This window comes from Spea bombifrons, chromosome 1 (genome assembly GCF_027358695.1).
Source record: "Spea bombifrons isolate aSpeBom1 chromosome 1, aSpeBom1.2.pri, whole genome shotgun sequence".
Classification (NCBI taxonomy): Eukaryota; Metazoa; Chordata; class Amphibia; order Anura; family Pelobatidae; genus Spea; species Spea bombifrons.
The window spans coordinates 2,083,473-2,103,767 of NC_071087.1; the positions used below are offsets into that span (position 1 = coordinate 2,083,473).

Below are 20,295 nucleotides of genomic sequence, written 5' to 3' on the forward strand. Positions count from 1 at the left end.
AATGCGGATGTTACTTCCTCGCTCTGCTCACAACCCGGGGAGCAATCAGAGGAGGGATCCCCCTGGCCACAACCTGTGTGTCCCACCAGACTGACTGTCCTTCCCTGACAATGGACAAGGAAGAACTGGTGGCGTGTGATCCGGTGTTCTCTTATGGGGTAAGGAGGCGGATGAGTTGGGGGGGTTAACCCTTTGTATATCAGCTCCTTGTCCCTAGGGAAGAGGGACACCCCTCTGTACTGCCACTTTATTACAGGAAAAAATAATGTAATATTTAGGATAGCATTTTGCTGTTATAAAATTACCAAAATCTTTAACGTTTCTGAGCATAAAGCAGGGTTTTCCCGTCAGTAACACCTAATTTGCAAAAGAAATATGTAAGCCGACAAAACTGTTTTTCTAAAGGATTTTATCAAAGGAGAGGCCCTTGTTTATTCCAAAAAATGTGAATTGTGAGTGAACATGTAGCAACTATGGCAACCCAAAAAACTTCAGGCACTAAGATAGGAAAACCTCCAGTCATATAGGGGTTACGGTACTTATAAAGTACATATGTATTCTTCATTGATGAAGCTGCATGAGACTCATTCCAGCTGGGGTCAACCAAGGTCATAAGAGCGCATCACCGCTGGAACACACATTTCTATATATGCCCACACGGTGACGCTGTTGCCTCGGTTTGCCGCGTGGTCAACCATGCGATGAAACCAGTGGACGGGTAGCGGGTTCAGGAGGCGTACTCGATACCCAGGAAGGTCTGGAGCCAGCCCGGGGAGCCGTCAGAGGAAGTATCCTCGCGGGAGCAGCCAGGGAGCAGGACATCGAGGACCTGTGTCTGAGGTAAGTCCTTACACTATCCCTGCATTATATCAGAAGGCTGCGCACAAGCCTCAGACAGCCATCATTTACAGAACATTGGACAGGTGTTTCAATAAGACTCAAGTTTGCAATGCACGCAATAGCTGTCAATTATGCAAATCTAATTTGAGTTGTTACAAGAATTTCACCATTGGTGTTCTGGGTCTTCTCCAGATGAGTGAAGCTGGGGCCCTTGTACAAGTTGTCTGGTCGGGAGACTCACTGGAGATGGCAGTGGGTCATAACTGTGCTATGGGAATAATAGTCGAATGCTGATAACCTATAACTCCATACACATTATTATAATTCACATAGAATGCTTTCCACAGCTTTTTTTCATCTGTACAGGAATCATATATATGATAACCCCTGACAGGAGTAGCCTCGACACCCGTGCTATGCCATGCACAATAATCACACAAATAAACAGACACCAAGGGGGGATGAAAAGGCCACAGCCAATTTCCTAACAAAGTCATTGTACACAACCTTTGAACATAAAAGGTGCGTTAACACAACAATTACCCAAACCATTAACATAGTAAACCATGCTCCCTTAGGCCTGGCAGGATCAACAGTGGCCAAACCATGAATGGCACCTATGGGATAACACCCATAGAATAACACCACAATCACAGATATCAGACCTTCCTTGTAGTTGGCCACCAGGTTTGCACACATCTCAGGAGGGATTTTGTCCCACTACTCTTTGCAGATCCTGTCCAAGTCATTAAGGTTTCAAGGCTGACGTTTTTCAACTTGCACCTTCAGCTCCCTCCACAGATTTTCTTTGGGATTAAGGTCTGGAGACTGGCTAGACCACCCCAGGACCTTAATTTGCTTCTTCTTGAGCCACTCGTTGCCTTGGCCATGTGTTTTGGAATACCCATGCTGGAATACCCATCCATGACCCATTTTCAATGGCCTGGCTGAGGGAAGGAGGTTCTCCCCCAAGATTTGATGGTACAGGGCCCCATCCATTGTCTCTTTGATGTGGCAAAGTTGTCCTGTACCCTTAGCAGAAAAACACCCCCAAAGCATAATGTTTCCACCTCCATTTTTTACCAATGTTTGATTGTAGCGGGTGCTCACGATACCTTCCCCGTCCTCCAGAGGGAGGGTGGCACACACGCGTGCTCACCACGCCCCCCCTTTTCATCCTCTGTATCCATGACGACAGAGGGACGCTCACAGAGTGACACCTGGGCTTCCTTCCGTCAAGCCATGGATGCCCTCTATGAGGATCCCTTCAGGACCTCCTCTACTACTTGTACGTTAAGAGCCTTGAAACAAGGTAAAAGACCTGTGGCGGAGCATATCACAGAGTTTCGACTGGTTTCCCTAGAGTCCACCTGGAACGCATCGGTGCTCCATGATCAGTTTCGGTTAGGCTTGTCTGAAGCCATCAGAGACAAGTTGGCAGGTACCAATATACCAGATTCATTGCAAGAATTCTCCAGGTTGTTCATTCAAATAGATCTGCGTCAACCTGGCCTGCTGTCTGACCAACCGTGAGACCAACCAAAGACTCAACAGAGGAGCCTATGCAATTGGGCCTTGTCAAAGGTCCTTTGTCCATGGCAGAAGTAGAATGCCGCAAGTCGCTTGATCTATGCCTCTACTGCGGCAACAAAGGACGTTATGCAAGCGTAGAGTCAAGGCACGGCCTTCCATGTCACCTTCAGTGCACAAAGATGTGTCCCCACGTTTCACAAATCATCTATCCCTCTCCATCCTTTCACAGTGGAAGGAAGACTCCATCGACCTCTCAGCGATGATTGATTCCGGGGCCAACAGCAATATGACGCCTCCTTATCGTTACTCAAGACAAGGCGACACCATCCATCTTCCTTGGTTACGTACACATAATCCTGTCATTGATTAGGAGAAAGAGACTTTCACTTTACATCCAATAAATGCTCCAAGCATATTGATACGTCCTTGTCTATAAACCCCTTAAGGACAATAGAGGTTATTAGTCGTAGTATATTGTGGGACAATGGCTATTTTAACATTTTTCAGTGTTGCTGTTTAGCTGTGATTTTCATCTCTCATTTTGTGCTCCCACACATATTATATATTTTCCAGGACAAACAGGGCTTTCTTTAGATACCATTAATTTTTACTATAAAAAAAAATGATAAAATATGGGGATTTTTTTTGTAAAAAAATTACTTTTTCTCACTTTTTAAACAAAAAACTTTACTCATCTGCAAAAACCTGCTAAATAGATTCTACTATTTGTCCTGAGTTTAGAAATAAAATGTTTTTTTGCTTTTTTCTGCACGTTACCGGGCAATAAGTACAGGTAGCGTTTTGCTATTTCAAAACCTTTTTTCCAAATCTGGTAATTCTTCCCCCCGTGTGCCATTTCGGGTATCTTTGAAGCCGGCCAATGCAATTTACCCCATCAAACCATATATTTTTAAACACTAGACACCCCAAGGTATTTGAAATGCTGGTATTTTAACCCTTTCCATGCACTAATTTTACCACCAGCCTTTATGAAACTTTATGGTAGTACCTCCCCCCCCCCACACACATGTTGTACTTCAGGTATAAATTTATCGCTCCTGGTATATGTCCGTGTCAAACAACACCCCAATATGCGTTCAGTAACATCTCCTGAGTGCAGTGATAACCCCCATGCATGGGTTTGTAGGGTTATTTGGGAGGTAAAAGGCTGCCTTTGTGAGGTGTGTATTTTTATGCCATTTAGACATCTGATCCTACTGCCCCCATGTCCCATATTTGGGACATCTTTGAACCCGGCCAATTCAATTTACCTCATCCACTCATGCATTTTTTAATACGAGACACCCTATGGGCATTTGTAATCCCAATATTTTAACTCTTTCCATGCTGGAATTTTTATAAAGATAAAGAATTTTAGGACTTTTTTAAATTTTTTTTTTATTATTTATTTTTTTTTTTTTTACTCATCACTCAGTGAGCTGGGCTCCATTGACCTTGCATGGTTGGATGCAGTACCTACATTCAACCTGCAGGAGGAGCTCAAGAGTTCTGAAGAGGTTCTGGATAGATCCTCTATGAACTCATATCTATTGTTAATGCCATCCTGTGAATGACGGCAACGTCATTTACAGGATGGCACATGTGGTTGCTCCTCGGAGCAATCACAAGGCTATTGGGGTAGTGTTACTGACGTGCCTCGATATAATTGTGTTTTGTGATATTAGTATTAAAAGGGGAACCTTCTGTATTTTTAAATACCTGGAACATCTTTACCATCACAAGGTCAGCTCTCTTTGTTCACATTATGTAATAATCGATCATATTTCACACTTTTACTGCAGTGAATTAACCCCTTTTCAGCCAGGCGTGCCTCCCATGGTTAGCACCTTACTAATCACATGGGTACCATGAGACTCTGTTGATTTGCGTTCCTGTTGGCAGAGCCTCCACCTCATTAGACCTGTAGAATAAGTTATGTTGTCCAACAGGACCCTTAATAATATTAGTGATGGAGTCAGAGGGAAGCAAGATTACATTCCCACATGTAATGAAATCAACAGTAGCAATAATCATGAGCAGGAATAATACACTCAGTAAGATAATTACACACTCAACTACTCACTCCTAATACCACCCCCCTCCAGCAATTTTAAGAAGATGGTGATGTATGTCTTGGGTCCCTTAGTAGGGCCTCAAAGTGGATAAAAGCAGTGCTGCTTCTTTTAACTATAAATACAGGGCAGGTGGAGCATGGATAATGGCTGCCTACCAGTTTAACTCACCAGCATATTCCTTCTGAGCAGATATTAGGAACCTTCCCTCAGCACACAGGGTTCTCAGGGCTGTGAAGCAGCTGCAGCAGCCTCACCAGCTCCTCTCTGCTAAGGAGAAGGCTGCAGCTTCCCTAAGACACACTAACAGGAAGAGCAGACACATTTAATCAGGCCTCACTTTGGGCCTAGTCCTGAGCTCTGTCAGCCTGTAGCCCCTTCCAGCTTCCCTCTCATACTCCGCCCCATCCAAAACCAGCCAAAGCCTCACTGTCACCTGACTGGTGCAGCTGATCACATGACCTGCTTGCTGGGATGGAGGGGAAGAACAGCTAGAAAAGTATAGTTAAAATTATACCATTTATAGGCTGAGAGTTTAATTGCAAGCTTTTGAGACCAAGTTGTTAGGTCCCTTCCTCAGGCATTAATGGAAGTTGTTGCGAGCTTTCAAGACCTAACAACTTGGTTCGAAAGCTCGCAATTAAACTTTGTTAGCCAATAAATGGTATCATTTTAACTATACTTTTCTCCTGTAATATGTCTATAATTTCATCCATCCATCCAGATATGCACTTTTCCAATCTTGAAGTTGACTGCCAACGTAAAAGCAATTTGAATCTAGTACGGGTGCCTGCAAGCTGCTGAATTGTAAACATAATTTATCTCAAAGAAGGCCAAGTGGAGAAACACTAAAGGGGATTCCTGAAAATAGCTGAGGGGCTTCCAGTTGATGAACCTCCAACAAAAGGGTACAAAAAAAATAAAAACAGCCTGAGGGGTTAAATTCCCTCACCGTATTAGACTCTACCTCATCTACTGGGAGACTATTCCAATTATCTACTACCCCCTCAGTAAAATAAAACATCCTTTTATTACATCTAATGTCCTGCGTTATATGAATAAAAACTAACAATACACCGTCAGAGCCGTCATATAATTCCTTCATTTTAATTTTTTATTTCAAAATTAGTTCCCAGCCTCTAATATTTACTACATTAAGAATGAGCTGATACATGATCCGTTTTTTTACAGTTGGGTGGTCAGAGTAACATTATTTTCCTCGAATAAAACGTTAGTAATTATTCATAGTCGTGAGCTATTATATTAAAAAGGCCTTGTCCACCTTCTTTATTACGATGTGTGATGTCACACAAGAATAGGAGAAAAACACTTGCTGACGCTCATATGCAATCATTTTATGGGATCTCTGTACTTTTCTGCCAATTTCATGGGCTCTCCAAATAATTGAAGAATTCGTTTATTTACAAACATAAAATAATGTTTTAGTGTTTTCTGCATAATTCCAAAATGCCTGTGATGGTACCCAGAAGCTTATAAAGTCAGCAATATTTTCTATAGTCGTTCCTGTGATTAGCCAGCGGAGGGCAGTCATTAGAGATCCCAGCAGAGTCTACATAGATCAGGCATGTCCAAACTTTTTTCGAAGAGTGCCAGATTTGATGAAGTGAACATGTGGGAGGGCTGACCATTTTGCCTGACATTCTTTGAACCATTAAAATTAAATGCAAATTTAATTGGGCAACTTATCTGTGGGGTCTTATCAGTCCGGAACGCAGGCCGGACTTTGGACATGCCTGACATAGACCGTCTGAGGTCTCAACAATTTATGCTGAGTGTCGCTACACATGGTCGGTCAACATGAAATCAGTAATGCAGACTTCAGGCTATCACTGAACATGTCTTGCCGGTGCACATATTGATATAAGCTATTTCACTTAAGATGTCATAGTACATCCGTGGAGCATTAAGACATTTAATTCCCCAACTGTATTGACTTTTATTATATCTACGGATTGTTATTTCTGCTACGAAATAATTGTGTTTTTGAGTTAATTTCTGGTCTAAATATAATTATATAACATTTTGCAAAAAATATACATCCTAGAAGTCCAGCACTTGAAGCCACTATGGCAAAAATCTCTACGGCCACCATGTTCTTCCCTTTGGTGCTCAGGTAGGCCGGGATCATCGCAATCCAAACGCTGCAGAACACCAGCATGCTGAAGGTGATGTACTTGGCCTCATTAAAACTGTCCGGTAATGTCCTGGCTAAAAAAGCTATAATAAAACTAACAGCTGCCAGAAGCCCCATATAACCCAGGACACAGTAGAAGGCGATAACCGAACCCTCATTACACTGAACGATGATCTTTCCCTGATAAGAGTGCATGTCCAGCTCCTGAAATGGGGGGGAAATGGACAACCAAAAAATAATAATTATAACTTGGACAGATGAGCCAAACAAGACAACAGAAGCAGACAGTTTGATTCCGAGACATTTTCTCCAGACACTGCCAGGTTTAGTGGCTTTAAAAGCGACAAAAATCATGATAGTCTTGGCCAGCACAGAAGACACGGCTAATGAGAAGGCAACTCCAAAGACAGTTTGGCGTAAAATGCAGGTTATATCCGTAGGACGACCAAGGAACAGAAAGACACAAAGGAAGCTCGTCATGATAGAGACCAGGAGGATCATGCTGAGGCTCCAATTATTGGCTTTTACAACTGGAGTATTTTTATAGGAAACAAAAATCCCTGATACTGTAACAGTTAGAAGACAAAATAAAATTGAGAGTGATGTAAATGCTATAGCAACTGCATCATCATAGGACAAAAAATCTTCCAATTTGGGAACACACAGATCCTTCTTCTCATTGGGCCATTCATTATCTGGGCATTTTGTGCAGGCCTCACTATCTGTAAAAAAAAACAAAAAAAAACACAATTTTTAATTTCATAAAAAAGATTTAATTAATAAAAAAGATGTAAATCATCCAAAAATGAAAAGATTGTAGGATTCAGGCAGATTATTGACATTTATTCTGCAGTACTGTTAATGAGAACAAATAACCACCCATAGTCAGGATCATGCTGCAGGTATTTGTCTTTCTAATGGTTGTCCACCTGCTCTTGTAATATCTCCGTGCTCTTGTGTCTGGGTGTCAGTGTAGGGACCTGTGGTTTCAATCTGTGATGGGAATGGGAGTAATATAAAGTCGGCTGATTTGTTCAGAACATGCAGTGGATTTCGGGGCTTTCTCTCCATTAATCAGTCAGACGTAAACATTATTTTTTTGGTAAGAATATCAGAGCATCAGGTAGGATATACCGGTCATATTGGAGATTTCTCCCTCTGAGCACAGGACGCAGTCATAGCAGCAGAAATGGATCTCAGACCCCGGGGCTTTCCTGTAACCCGGCAAACAATTTTCTGAGCACTGAGATTTTGGAATCTAAACAAGAAACACATATATTTTTTTTAAATGCTGATTTTTTTTTTTAAAGGTCCTAGAACTCAGTCTTTACTTTAATGGCATTCTACCAAGTTACACTATCCATAATATCTGTAATCTCATATTGGTTGTAAAGTAGCTCTGTAACAATAACAATGTTTTTACTCAGGCTTAAATACACTTGTAAAAGAAAAAACGTCGGTGCGCTAAGCTAGTCTCAGGCTCAAATAATACAAACATGTAATACGAGGCCTACCAAACAGCTGTAAGCATGCTGCAAGAAACAGTGTATTGGCTGTACGATGTATACAAAAAACAAAAACTGTCTGCGCTTCTTACCCTAATAAAGTTGGCAACAAATATATAAACATAATATAAATGAGAGGTTTTGGTTATATGAATTGGCCAAAGCATAATTAAGCTCACCCGCCACGTCAAGGCACACTCTCAATAGGGTGAGAACCTACTCTCACCTCCTACATAGTGGGCACACAAAGCAGTTTATACTGCTACCAAAACCTTATTAATGTGTTGGGGGAGGTGCAATTAAACCTCCTCCCCATTAACCCCTGGACAGCAAGCTGCAACCAAACTAATGAGGAGACAACAACCTCAAATATGTGCAAACAGGGAAAAGAAAAAACGTCGGTGCACTAAGCTAGTCACAGGCTCAAATAATACAAATGTGTAATACGAGGCCTACCAAACAGGTGTAAGCATGCTGCAAGAAACAGTGTATTGGCTGTACAATGTATACAAGAAACAAAAACTGTCTGCGCTTCTTACCCTAATAAAGTTGGCAACAAATATATAAACATAATATATATCATTTATATTATGTTTATATATTTGTTGCCAACTTTATTAGGGTAAGAAGCGCAGACAGTTTTTGTTTTTTAAATACACTTGTGTAAGTTCACGTTTTATATACAGTTAGGTCTGAAAATATTACTGACACTATTTGTATAATTTTGGCTCGGTACACCACGGCATCAGATTTGTAATAAAACATTCGAGATCTTATTGAAGTGCAGACTTTCAGCTTTAATCCAAGGGGTTTAACAAAAATATCATATGAAACATTTAGGAATTGCAACCATTTTCATACACAGTCCTCTTATTTCAGGGGCTCAAATATAATTGGACAAATCAACACAATCATTAATAAAATGTTTATTTTTAAGATTTAATATTTGCTCTTTTGTGATACTTCACAAAGGGCTTTACTGGCATTGTCTTCAGATGTTTGTGGGTATTTCTGACTTAAGTTTTGTTTCCAACAAGTGAAATGCATGCTCGATCGAGTTGAGATCAGGTGATTGATTTTTTTTTAGATGTTTTTTGGCAAAGTCTAATGTGGCCTTTCTATTCTTGGGGTTTATGAATAGTTTGCACCGTGTCATGAACCCTCTGTATTTGCTCTCGTGAAGTCTTGTCTTTATGGTAAGACTTGGATAAAGATATGTCTACCTCCTGGAGAGTGTTCTTCACTTGGCTGGATGTGGTGGAAAGGCTCCTATGGTCATCCACCACTGTTGTCTTTCATGGAAGTCACAGAGTTCACCAGTGTGTTCTTTTTTCCTTAGAATGTACCAATCTATTGATTTCTAATGTCCCTGCTAGCTCTCTGATGCTTGACCAGCTTCCAAATGAGAATGCCACACCTCGAATCAACTCCAGACTTTTACCTGCTTAAGTGATGAAAACAATAACAAAGGAATGGCCCGCACCTGTCCATGAAGCAGCTTTTGAGTCAATTGTCCATATACTTTTGGTCCCTTGAAAAAGTAGGATCTCAATATTAAAGCTGTAATTCCAAGACCCTTTGTCCAATTTGGATGTGAATACCCTCAAATTAAAGCTGAGAGACTGCATTATTCGTTATTTAACTGTAACCTGGAGTTACTTTGATAAACAACCAAAATAACAAACTTGTGTCAGTGTCCAAATATAACAATCTAGGAAATATATTCTAATAACAAACAAAGAAAAAGCTTCTCACCTGGTTGGCTTCGTTCTTCCAGGTTATTAGACCGGGTTTGATGTTAAGCTGCTGATCAGCCGGAGCCCACGGATCAAAGACACCGACCACTTTAAAGGATTTAATTTCTTCCTTATTTCCAACCCAGTTCCGAATTACGTGTGGGGTAACATGCTCTCCATTTTCATCAAAATATAGATGAGAAGTTTGGTCCTCGGCTTTCAGATTTCTTATGTAATGGTGCAACTGTATTAAAAATACAAAAGTACTGAAATATAATCAGCTGTTATTCATTTTCTGAATCGGCAATTTGTAACATATCCTTCAACTTATGTGCGTGTGATTGACACGCCATGACAAGAAATCTCTCTCATTCCACAGGTTTTATCTCCGTCTTTTCTGTTACCTCTGTTTTCTCTCTCCCTCACCCAGTTCACTCTCTCCCTTGCCTCCTCTCTCTTTTACTCCCCTCACTCCCTCTATCTGTCCATCTGCATCAAAGCAATTGAAGCAAGACGGGGTAGGTCAGAACAGAGGGGACTGAGAGCATCAGAGAGAAGCTGGTGGGGCAGGTCAGAGCAGAAGGGACTCAAAGTGAATCAGAGCAGGGAGGGCAAGAAGGGGCTTGGAGGATTTGCGGGGAGTCAGAGCAAAGAGAGCAGGACCGGTCAAATCAGAGCAGAGGTGAATGGGAGGGCAGGTCAAATCAAAGAGAGGCCCTGGAAGGCATGGGTCAGAGTAAAAGGGTCAGATGTGAGTTGGAGACAGCAGAGAGAGGAAGACGGGAACAGAGGGCAGCAGAGCCACAGAGGGGCAACAGTGAATACTTATCCTCATGGCAATTCAAAAATAATTGTGCCATCTGATTGGCCCTTACTTAAAGTCCTGCCCAGACTGACCAACCTTTCCCACTTTAACCAGGCCATTATATATATATTGGGTACTGCTGCAGAGTTATTGGTTTTATGTAAATACCACAACTTTTGCTATTGCTAGATTACTGCTAAGAACACTTCAACTGCTGATGCCCCTGAATCACTCTCTTTTCATGATTCCTGACTTACCTGATGTTTGTAATGAGTTATTTTATTTCGATAAAGTTTTTTTTCCTGAAATATGTACATATTGTGTAGGGCTTTAGCCATCGCAAGCACTGCATTATTCACTCGAGAAGCATCCCCGTTGTTGAAAAAACTAACAATATCGTTCAAGCGTTCTCTCCCAGTACAGTTACGAAGTGACATCCCAAAATGAATTTCATAATACTGGTTTTTATAGGGATCTGGAGACAAGCATTCAAAAGCTGTTACCCACAAATCTTCCAGTAACTTGTCATTTGGGTAGCTCTTTGGGTGAAATTTCTCAAGGAAGAATGAAAGTTTTGGAACATGGTCGCTGTAATACGCTTTCAGTGTCAGAGTCCCGTTAAATACATCAGAGAAATGCCGGAACAGAAATGTGTTTGAAGACCACGTGGTGCCAAGAATTACATATTTATTGATTAATGAATGTTTTGTTTCCCTAATAATAAACATAAAAGCTTCAGAAAAGGAACCACAAAATATGATAACTTGAGATGATGATCTTTCTATTGTTTTGAAAGCGTATTCAAAACTTTCAACCATGCTTTGAAAATAATGTATTTTTATTACATATTCAGCACAAATTCCATCGTCTTTCATATACTTTGTCAGTACTTGGCTTTCCTTGTCTCCACTTTCATCATCGGTGGTTAAAATGCCGACCCAGTTCCAGCCAAAGTATTTCAGCAGCTTGGATAAAATATAATAACTGACATGTTCATTTTGAACTGTTCGGAAAAACGTCGGATAAACTCGTCTGTCGCTGAGCACGGAATGCGTTGCGCCATAACTGATCTACAGGAAAACAAATGGATTATAACAGATGCTACAACCACCCTCTCGGAAACTGAAGACCAAGACTTAGTTACACAAAAACTTTTGGACCTTATGAACAAAGACCGTCTTACATCTTTTTTACTGTGAATGAGTGAATCCTTTACAGCACTTTTGTTCAATTTTAATTTCCCTTTTTCACATTTCTTTATGCGAACACAATATACATTATTTATTACAGGACAAGCAGAGCTTTCTTTTGAAACCACATTAGTGCATAATGCGTTTTATAGGTGTCTAAATGAGCCTCTGCTCCAAGAGCCTGACTGGCCCTGTATAATGCGTATTTCAATCAGAGAGATTTCTACAAGAATTATGAAATGAAATACATTTATCTTAGCTGGATGGGAGTGTTGGGAACATGTATAAGTACTGCTGTGCACCTGCTCCTCTCCAGGGCTTGAAGTTTAGTCTATGGAAACCAATGAAGTTGTGCCACACACCTCATAAGTGAAGCTCTTATGACTACAAAAGGGGCTTCTTACTGACTGATCCTGTCACATGACAGGAAGTTGAGGCATACTGTGCCATTACTGACAGTACTGTAGGAGTGGAGTCGGCTTGCGTTTCTATGAATACCCCTGCTACAAGAAAGGGACTTAATGCACCAAGTAGGCCCCAATATCCACAGGTGCAGTTTCATGACAACACAGGAGCTTCCGGAAGCTTCTAGCCTGGAATTTGTACAATGACTGCTGAAAACTGACTGGAAAAACAGAAAGACAAGAAGTTGCCCAGTATGTATAGACAGAATCCATCACATGCCACATAATATAGACGCTCGCTGAACACAAGGGTGCTTAAATGTCACGAGAAGTGCGCCTAGGGCTGATGGGTTTGGGTGCAGGGTTTGAGGTAACTAACATCTATTAAAGAGATTTAAACAATTGTACTAACGGTGCATATTCTGCTCACCTGTGCGTACCCATACAGCCCTAGGATTTGTGCCATGGGTATGGTGGTGTCAGAAAGTTCATCCCCAATAAAACCAGCCAGGGTCCCTCGTTTAGTACAGGAGTAATTAGGGACGGTCTTTCCTGGTCCAGATAAAATCTGAAGGACGCTTTTTACAGTCTTTTTTTCATTAGAACATGAATCAAATAAATGATATCCTAGAGTGATATTTGGTAACATTTCCGGATGACTGTTGATCTCCCCAATGGCAAACATAAAGGTCAAAAGATTTTTGTAGAAATGTGGAATAGGCCTGTGGAAGTAGTACAAATGTAATTTTTTCTTTCTTTTAAATGAGTCAGTTGCAGCTGTAGGAATGTATATACTTTGTTAAGAAAACGGTAAAGATATTCAAAACGAAAGGCAAAGAAAAACCCATTCAACATATATATAAAGACCTTATGGAAAGAAACGTAATGCTTAGACTCTAAACTGATTGTAGTAAGTATGATGATCACTAGTTTTTCACCTGCAACAGCTGCTACTCCCCTGAGGTTGAGCTTCAGTGGCTCAAATGGCTGCAAGATTTATCCATACAAAGTCTTTCATTTAATTCTAACGCTCCCTGAGTCAACTAAACCTCTGGCTCACATACTTGTCACCTGCATCTTACCTACTGCAGTCATAGCTGGTCTCCACAATACATGTTTTGCTCCTTTACAATTAATCCTGATTCCTGCCGCCAGGGGATCTTCCTCGCCTGACACTTTATTAACACATCTTACAGTTACATTGTAGTAAAGCAGGGACCTCCTCAGGTATTTTTCTGTAAGCCCACATTGTTATGTGTCTCATTCAACCATTATATGAGACAAAACATGACTGCCCCCTAATACGCGTATAAAATAAAGAGGAAAAGTCATACAAGTCTAGATCCCTTTACTGGTGTGTAAGTAGACCATGTGTCAAGTGAACATACATGCACATTTCTACCCCCTCCACACCCTTACAGCATTAAAAACAAGCTAGGACTACCTAGGCTAACAATTATCAGAGGAAATGTAAAAACAAAAGCCAACTTATTGGATCTGTGGACTCTTCTACAAAGAAGAACTTTACAGGTTATACAGAGAATATGTTCTTACATTTCTGCTCTTTTGGAATAAACTCCTCTCCTGTACTTTCTTAAATCACTTTATGCATTTCAATGTTTCTTTCTCATCCCTCATCATGTTTATTATCTAAACCATTCCTGACTTCTGTATTGTAAAGTTTTTCTACTTACTCCATACAAGCCATCATAGTTATGATTCCATCTTCACGATAATCATTCATCAAGTTATTTACTCTGAACACTCCTCCAATAATAATGTCTCCGTCTTGAACATATTCGTAGTCCTCGAGACTTATTCTGCTCTCCAGATGACAGGCTGGAGGTGAGCTCTGGGAGCCAGATCTACACGGAGTCACACACAGGAATATTACAAACAGGGAAACTTTACATGCTGAAGATCTCAATATTTCCTCTCCACGTGACACAATGTTCCACAATGTAACATACAGAGACCTCGAGCGTCCATAGCACTCAGCAGTATAAAGCCCCACGCAGGGTGATGCCATCGGCTGCATGCGTGAACTAATGTAATGCAAGTGAAGCATCTCTCCTTTTATACACTTCAGTCTAATGCAAGTCAATGGAGTCTGAAATTAGCTCTATGCCTATGAGGTTTAAAGCCAGAGCCGTGACTTGTTATTAAAATATATAAATTACACATGTAATTAAACTGAAAGTAGATGTAATTTTAAAATAGTTGGACACAAACAATATCTAGGTTTTGCCTTGACATGCAATATAGCATTATTTAAGGTAGAACCAAAAACCAATGCTTTGAAAATATTGCACAATCACCTAAATCACCAGTTAAAATGTTACAAATGTTCAAATACTAAGAATACAAATGAGTTTCTTGCTGGGATGTACAAGAAGCACAAGATTATTAATAATTCAATTGTTAATATGCCACAGAGTAACGAATATAAGCCCTCTTCCAAGCCAGTTATATATTTTTTTCACCCAGTTACCCAAAGTAGTTCTAGAATTTTAAAAAGTATTTAATCTTACTTTTTCTTTTAAAGAACAAGTTCCTGTTTCCTGTTCTTCATTAAAAGCGAGTTATTTGTGTAATATCTAATTTTTAGCAGAGCTAGAATGCCAGTTAGCTTGAGATTCTTTCCAGTTCGCTCCCAGTCAAGCTCATGTGAGTTGGCTAAATACCTAACTCGGCTACATGATGCTGGTGATACACAAGTGCTCCTGGTTGCAGGAGCACTTGTTTGTCACCAGCAAAAATAGGGATAGAGATCTAATAATCAAAAGGCTCTTTTTTCACAGGTTGCATTTTGTGGGTGTGTGGCCATCGAATTCCGTAGCGCTGTACAATGGGTAGACAGGACATAACAAGTAGTATTGATTAACAGAGACAACAGGCAGTGGCGGAACTACCGGGGTCACGACTGCGACCGGGCCCTGGAGTTCTGCCACTCAGGGGGGCCCAAGCAGGGCCGGACTAGCCCACCGGGATACTGGGAAATTTCCCGGTGGGCCGGCAGATTTGTGGGCCCGGCGGATTGGAAGCCGCCTCCGGCGCCAGGGACAGGCTGGGCAGGGGGCCAATTGCCCCCCCCAGGCCGGCCGAAATCTAATCTAAACGGCCACTGCGTGCTGATGCGGCTGGCCGGCGCTACTTTAATACTTTATATATTTTTAATATGGCAAGCCGATCCGGCATATTAAATAAATAAAAAAAAGGATTAAAGTGGCTCCAGCCGGCGGCATCAGCACGCATCGGCCGTTTAGATTAGATTTCAAACAATCTGATGGCCGCCTAGTGATGATGAGACTGAGAGCAGGGTGAGGGGTGAAAGCTCCGCCTCCTCTCACTCAGACTGCTGGAGCACCGGATGTCAGGTCACTGACATCCTGTTAGCATAGAGAACGGCGGCCTGCAGCTACCAGAGGACGGAGGTCAAGATGAAAAAGCCACAAAATGGAAGAAGTAGAAGGTCAGTAAACTAATTTATTTTTTGTACAAACTGTATATTTTTTTGTATTTTTTTTAAAAATAAAACAATGGGTATGTGTGTGTATATGTAAGTGTGTCCATGGGGGACAAACAACATAATGTTTTTTTAAATTATTATTTTTAAATGATTAAACAAAAAACAGAAATCTGTGTCTGTATGTGTTCACAAGTTCAGCTCCCCAGTGCCACCTCTGTCCCCTTTCAGCCCCCCCATATCATTGCTGTCCCAATTCAGCCCCCCATGTAATCTTTGTCCCCAATCAGCCCCTGTCCCCATTAAGCTCCCCAGTGTCACCTCTGTTCCAATTCAGGAGGCAGAGTGTCCCATGATATACCTTTTAACCCCCTTTATGCCACTCTGTCTCCAGAAATGCCTTTTAACCCCTATATGCCACTCTGTCTCAAAAAATGCCTTTTAACCCCCTATATGCCACTCTGCCTCTATAAATGCCTTTTTAGGGTGTATTACACAATGGGTAAAGGATAAAAGTGCCGGTGTAAGGGATGAACCAGCCACACTAGTATTGCAGGAGAGGGACTAGGAAAGGTGAGCTAAAGAAATATGGGAGGGCATTAATATGCTATGTTGTAAGCGTTCTTAAAGAAGTAGGTTTTGAGGGATTTTTTGAAGGACTAAAGGCACAGAGAAAGACGGATAGGCCACGGGAGAGCATTCCAGAGGATAGGGGCTGTCACGGACCAGGTGAGCAGGTCTAATAGGAGCCCAGGTGCAGGGGATACGAGGGGCTCTGTCTGTACCCCACAATGCATGATGGCTTGGGGTTGGTACAGACAGGCGCAGGAAATAAATCACAGACAGAAGATGCGGATTAAGAGTTGTATTGCATATGATGGTACAACAATATATAAACAAGGAAAGTCACTTGGCAGGAAGCCCTCTGGTTGGGGCACACACAGCAGGAAGTCCTCTGGTTAGGGCACACAGAGCAGGAAGCCCTCTGGTTAGGGGCACACATGGCAGGAAGCCCACTTGCAGGGCACACACGGCAGGTTGCCCACTTGCAGGGCACACACGGCAGGTTGCCCACTTGCAGGGCACTCGACCTGGGAGTCCACTAGTGGGGCGCTGGCCACAACTCAGGAACAACACAGGAACCAAAACAGCAGCAGATCAGGAACCAAAACAGGAGCAGATCAGGAACCAAAACAGGAGCAGATCAGGAACCAAAACAGGAGCAGATCAGGAACCAAAACCGCAGCAGATCAGGAACCAAAACAGCAGCAGATCAGGAACCAAAACAGCAGCAGATCAGGAACCAAAACAGCAGCAGATCAGGAACCAAAACAGGAGCAGATCAGGAACCAAAACAGGAGCAGATCAGGAACCAAAACAGGAGCAGATCAGGAACCAAAACAGGTAGTCCTCTAACATTAATGTCAAGGCCCAAACTGAAGAGCTGGGCGGGTTTATAAAGGCTGGCTTGATCAGGTAATAAACTGCAGCTGGACCTGATAATCACTCTGAGTGGTTCAGAGTGACAAGAGCGGCCACTAGAGGTTGGAAACGGCAAACTAGTAGCACAAACTTTAAACAAGTCCAGACAGCGAAGAGTGAACGTTACAGGGGCAGCCCTTGAGAAATCTTGTAAGCGTGCATGAGAGCTAGAAATCAGAGGAGAGGATAGAAGGAGATCATTGGATGAGCGGAGAGACCGGTTAGGAGTGTATTTAGAGATGAGTGAGGAGATGTAGGGATGGGAACTGCTGTGAAGGGCTTTGAAAGCAAGAGTGAAGATTTTGAAATGAATCCTGACAGAGCAATCACATTCTTATCATGCCCGCAGATTCCAGGATGTACTCGTAGACTACTTGGCATGATAGGAGTATGATTGCCCTATGTACCCCGTCTCACTCCATTCTCCCTATCTACCCCCTCCTAACTATCTACCCTCTCCCTCTTTGAAGTTCACTTACCTTTCAGAAGTCCTGCGGTGAGGGTGCAAGGCCTCTGCCTCCCAGCTCTGCCACTGTATGGAACAGTATAGAGTGATGGGAGTTATGATGTACTTTAGAGCATAATTATATAATGAAAAATACATTGGAAATGGTACAGCATAACACCCATCACTCTCACACTTACCAATCCACACATATACACCAATCCACACATATACACCAATCCACACATATACACCAATCCACACATATATACACCAATCCACACACATACACCAATCCACACATATATATACACCAATCCACACACATACACCAATCCACACATATACACCAATCCACTCCACACATATACACCAATCCACTCCACACATATACACCAATCCACTCCACACATATACACCAATCCACACACACATACCAATCCACACACGTATACACCAATCCACACATATACCCCAATCCACACGCATACCCCAATCCACACACATATACACCAATCCACACATATACACCAATCCACACATATATACCAATCCACACGCATACCAATCCACACATATACCAATCCACACATATACAATAATCCACACATATACACCAATCCACACATATACACCAATCCACACATATACACCAAACCACACATATACACCAATCCACACATATACACCAAACCACACATATATACTAATCCACACATATACCAAACCACACATATATACCAAACCACACATATATACTAATCCACACACATATACACCAATCCACTCTCACTGTCACTCTATGCTTTCCTACCTTTCCTCTTTAAGTTTCTTTGCCTCCTCTTCGCTCTTCTTCTTAGTTCTTCTGTCTTCTCTTCTTCCGGGTCAGAGGGCACGGAGACCGGTGGGCGCGGCTTCAGTGCTGTGCGCCGGGATCTGACAGCAAACCCCGGCGCACAGCAGCTGTTGCCGCGGGGATCACAAGGGAGCGGTATCGGAGGTCTGTTAAAGACCTCCGATACCGCTCCCTTGCGAGCCTGCTCCTCCAGCGGCGGACATTACTGTCCGTCTCTGGAGGGGTGCCGGGTGCCCCCATACTGGCGGCAGCGGACCCCGCGGCGGCAGGGGCGTTGGACCGCGCTGCGGCGGACCCCGCGGCGGCAGTGGCGTCGGACCGCGCTGCGGCGGCGGCGGACCCCGCGGCGGCGCCCCCTGTAGTGTGGCGCCCTGTGCGGTCGCACAGGTCGCACACCCCAAAGGCTGGCCCTGAATCCTGAAATGCACAGGCAGTCAGTGAAGAGACTGACAGAGGGGAGAGACGTTAGTACAGCGATGTGAGAGGAAGAGAAGTCTGGCAGCAGCATTCATGGTGGATTGTAGAGGGCTGAGATGGTTAAGAGGGAGACCAGCTACGACAGCGTTACAATAATAAAGACGGGACAAAATCAGGGCATGGACAAGAGACTTAGTGGCATACTATGTTAGGAAGGGACGAATGTGGGCAATGTTTTTAAGATGGAGATGACAGTTTTTAAAGACAGAATGAATATGGGGTGTGAACGAAAGGTTGGAGTCAAGGGTGTCACCAAGACAGCGTGCATAAATAGATGGGGAGATGATAGCACCATCAGCGTACAGGTTGTATTAAAAGCCAAAGGATGAGATCAGTTTGCCAAGGGAGGAAGTGTAAAGAGAGAACAGAAGGGGTCCTAAAACTGAGCCTTGGGGTACCCCAACTGAGAGAGGTGTTATTGGAGAGAGAGACGCTGAAGGTATTATCAGAGAGGTAGGAAGTGAGTCAGGAGAGAGCAGTGTCACGGAGGCCAAGATCATGAAGCATTTAAGGGAGAAGAGGGTGGTCAAAAGCAGCAGAAAGGTCCGGTAGAATTAGCATTGAGTAGTGGCCCTTGGATTTAGCAGTGAGTAAGTCATTAGTAACTTTAGTAAGGGCGGTCTCAGTAGAGCGTCTAGGGGGCGAAAACCAGATTGAAGAGGGTCAAGAAGGAAGTTGGGATCTAGAAACTTAGTGAGCTGGATATAAACAATTCTTTCAAGAAGCTTGGAGGTGGAAGGAAGCAGAGAGATGGGACGGTAATTGGAGAGATCAGTCGAGTTGAGGGAGGACTTTTTCAAGATAGGAGTAATGGTAGCATGCTTGAAGGAGGATGGGAAGATCCAGTAGTGAGGGAGAGGTTGAAGATATGAGTTAGAGTAGGGGCAAGGGTAGATAAAAGAGACTGGGTGAGATGGGAAGGGGTGGGGTCAAGGAGGCATGTGGTTGGACAAGAGGAAAGAAGAAGAGCATGTACATCTTCTTCAGTGAAAGCAGAGAAATTAATTAATGTAGTGAAGGGAGAAGAGGTCAGAGGGTAGCGGGGCGCATAGTCAGAGGGAGGGTGAGGGCAGGGTGGTGACTGTGCAGATATGTCATCTCTGATAGTTGGGAATTGAATGTATTAAAGAGTCGTTTAGGGTTGTGAGACAGGGAGGAGATGAGGGAGGTGAAGTAGGTTTCTTTAGCAAGGTTGAGAGCAGAGTAGTAGGAACTTAGCATTAATTTATAGTGCAGGAAGTCAGACATGGAATGAGACTTTCGCCAACTATGTTCAGCAGCGCGGGAACATCATTGTAGGTGTCGGGTTACAGTCGTGTGCCAGGGTTG

General features: G+C 42.7%; 1 protein-coding gene across 1 annotated transcript; it reads right to left on the minus strand.

Moving 5' to 3' along the window:
* Positions 1–6,225: 6,225 nt before the first annotated feature.
* Positions 6,226–14,308, minus strand: LOC128467756 (vomeronasal type-2 receptor 26-like). Its single transcript, XM_053449467.1, has 7 exons — positions 14,211–14,308; positions 13,935–14,105; positions 12,671–12,962; positions 10,904–11,716; positions 9,861–10,085; positions 7,735–7,858; positions 6,226–7,322 (listed from the first exon to the last, which is right to left on the minus strand). Exons 1-7 carry the CDS (start codon positions 14,306–14,308, stop codon positions 6,412–6,414), a joined length of 2,634 nt encoding a protein of 877 aa, XP_053305442.1. The 3' UTR covers positions 6,226–6,411.
* Positions 14,309–20,295: the final 5,987 nt, after the last annotated feature.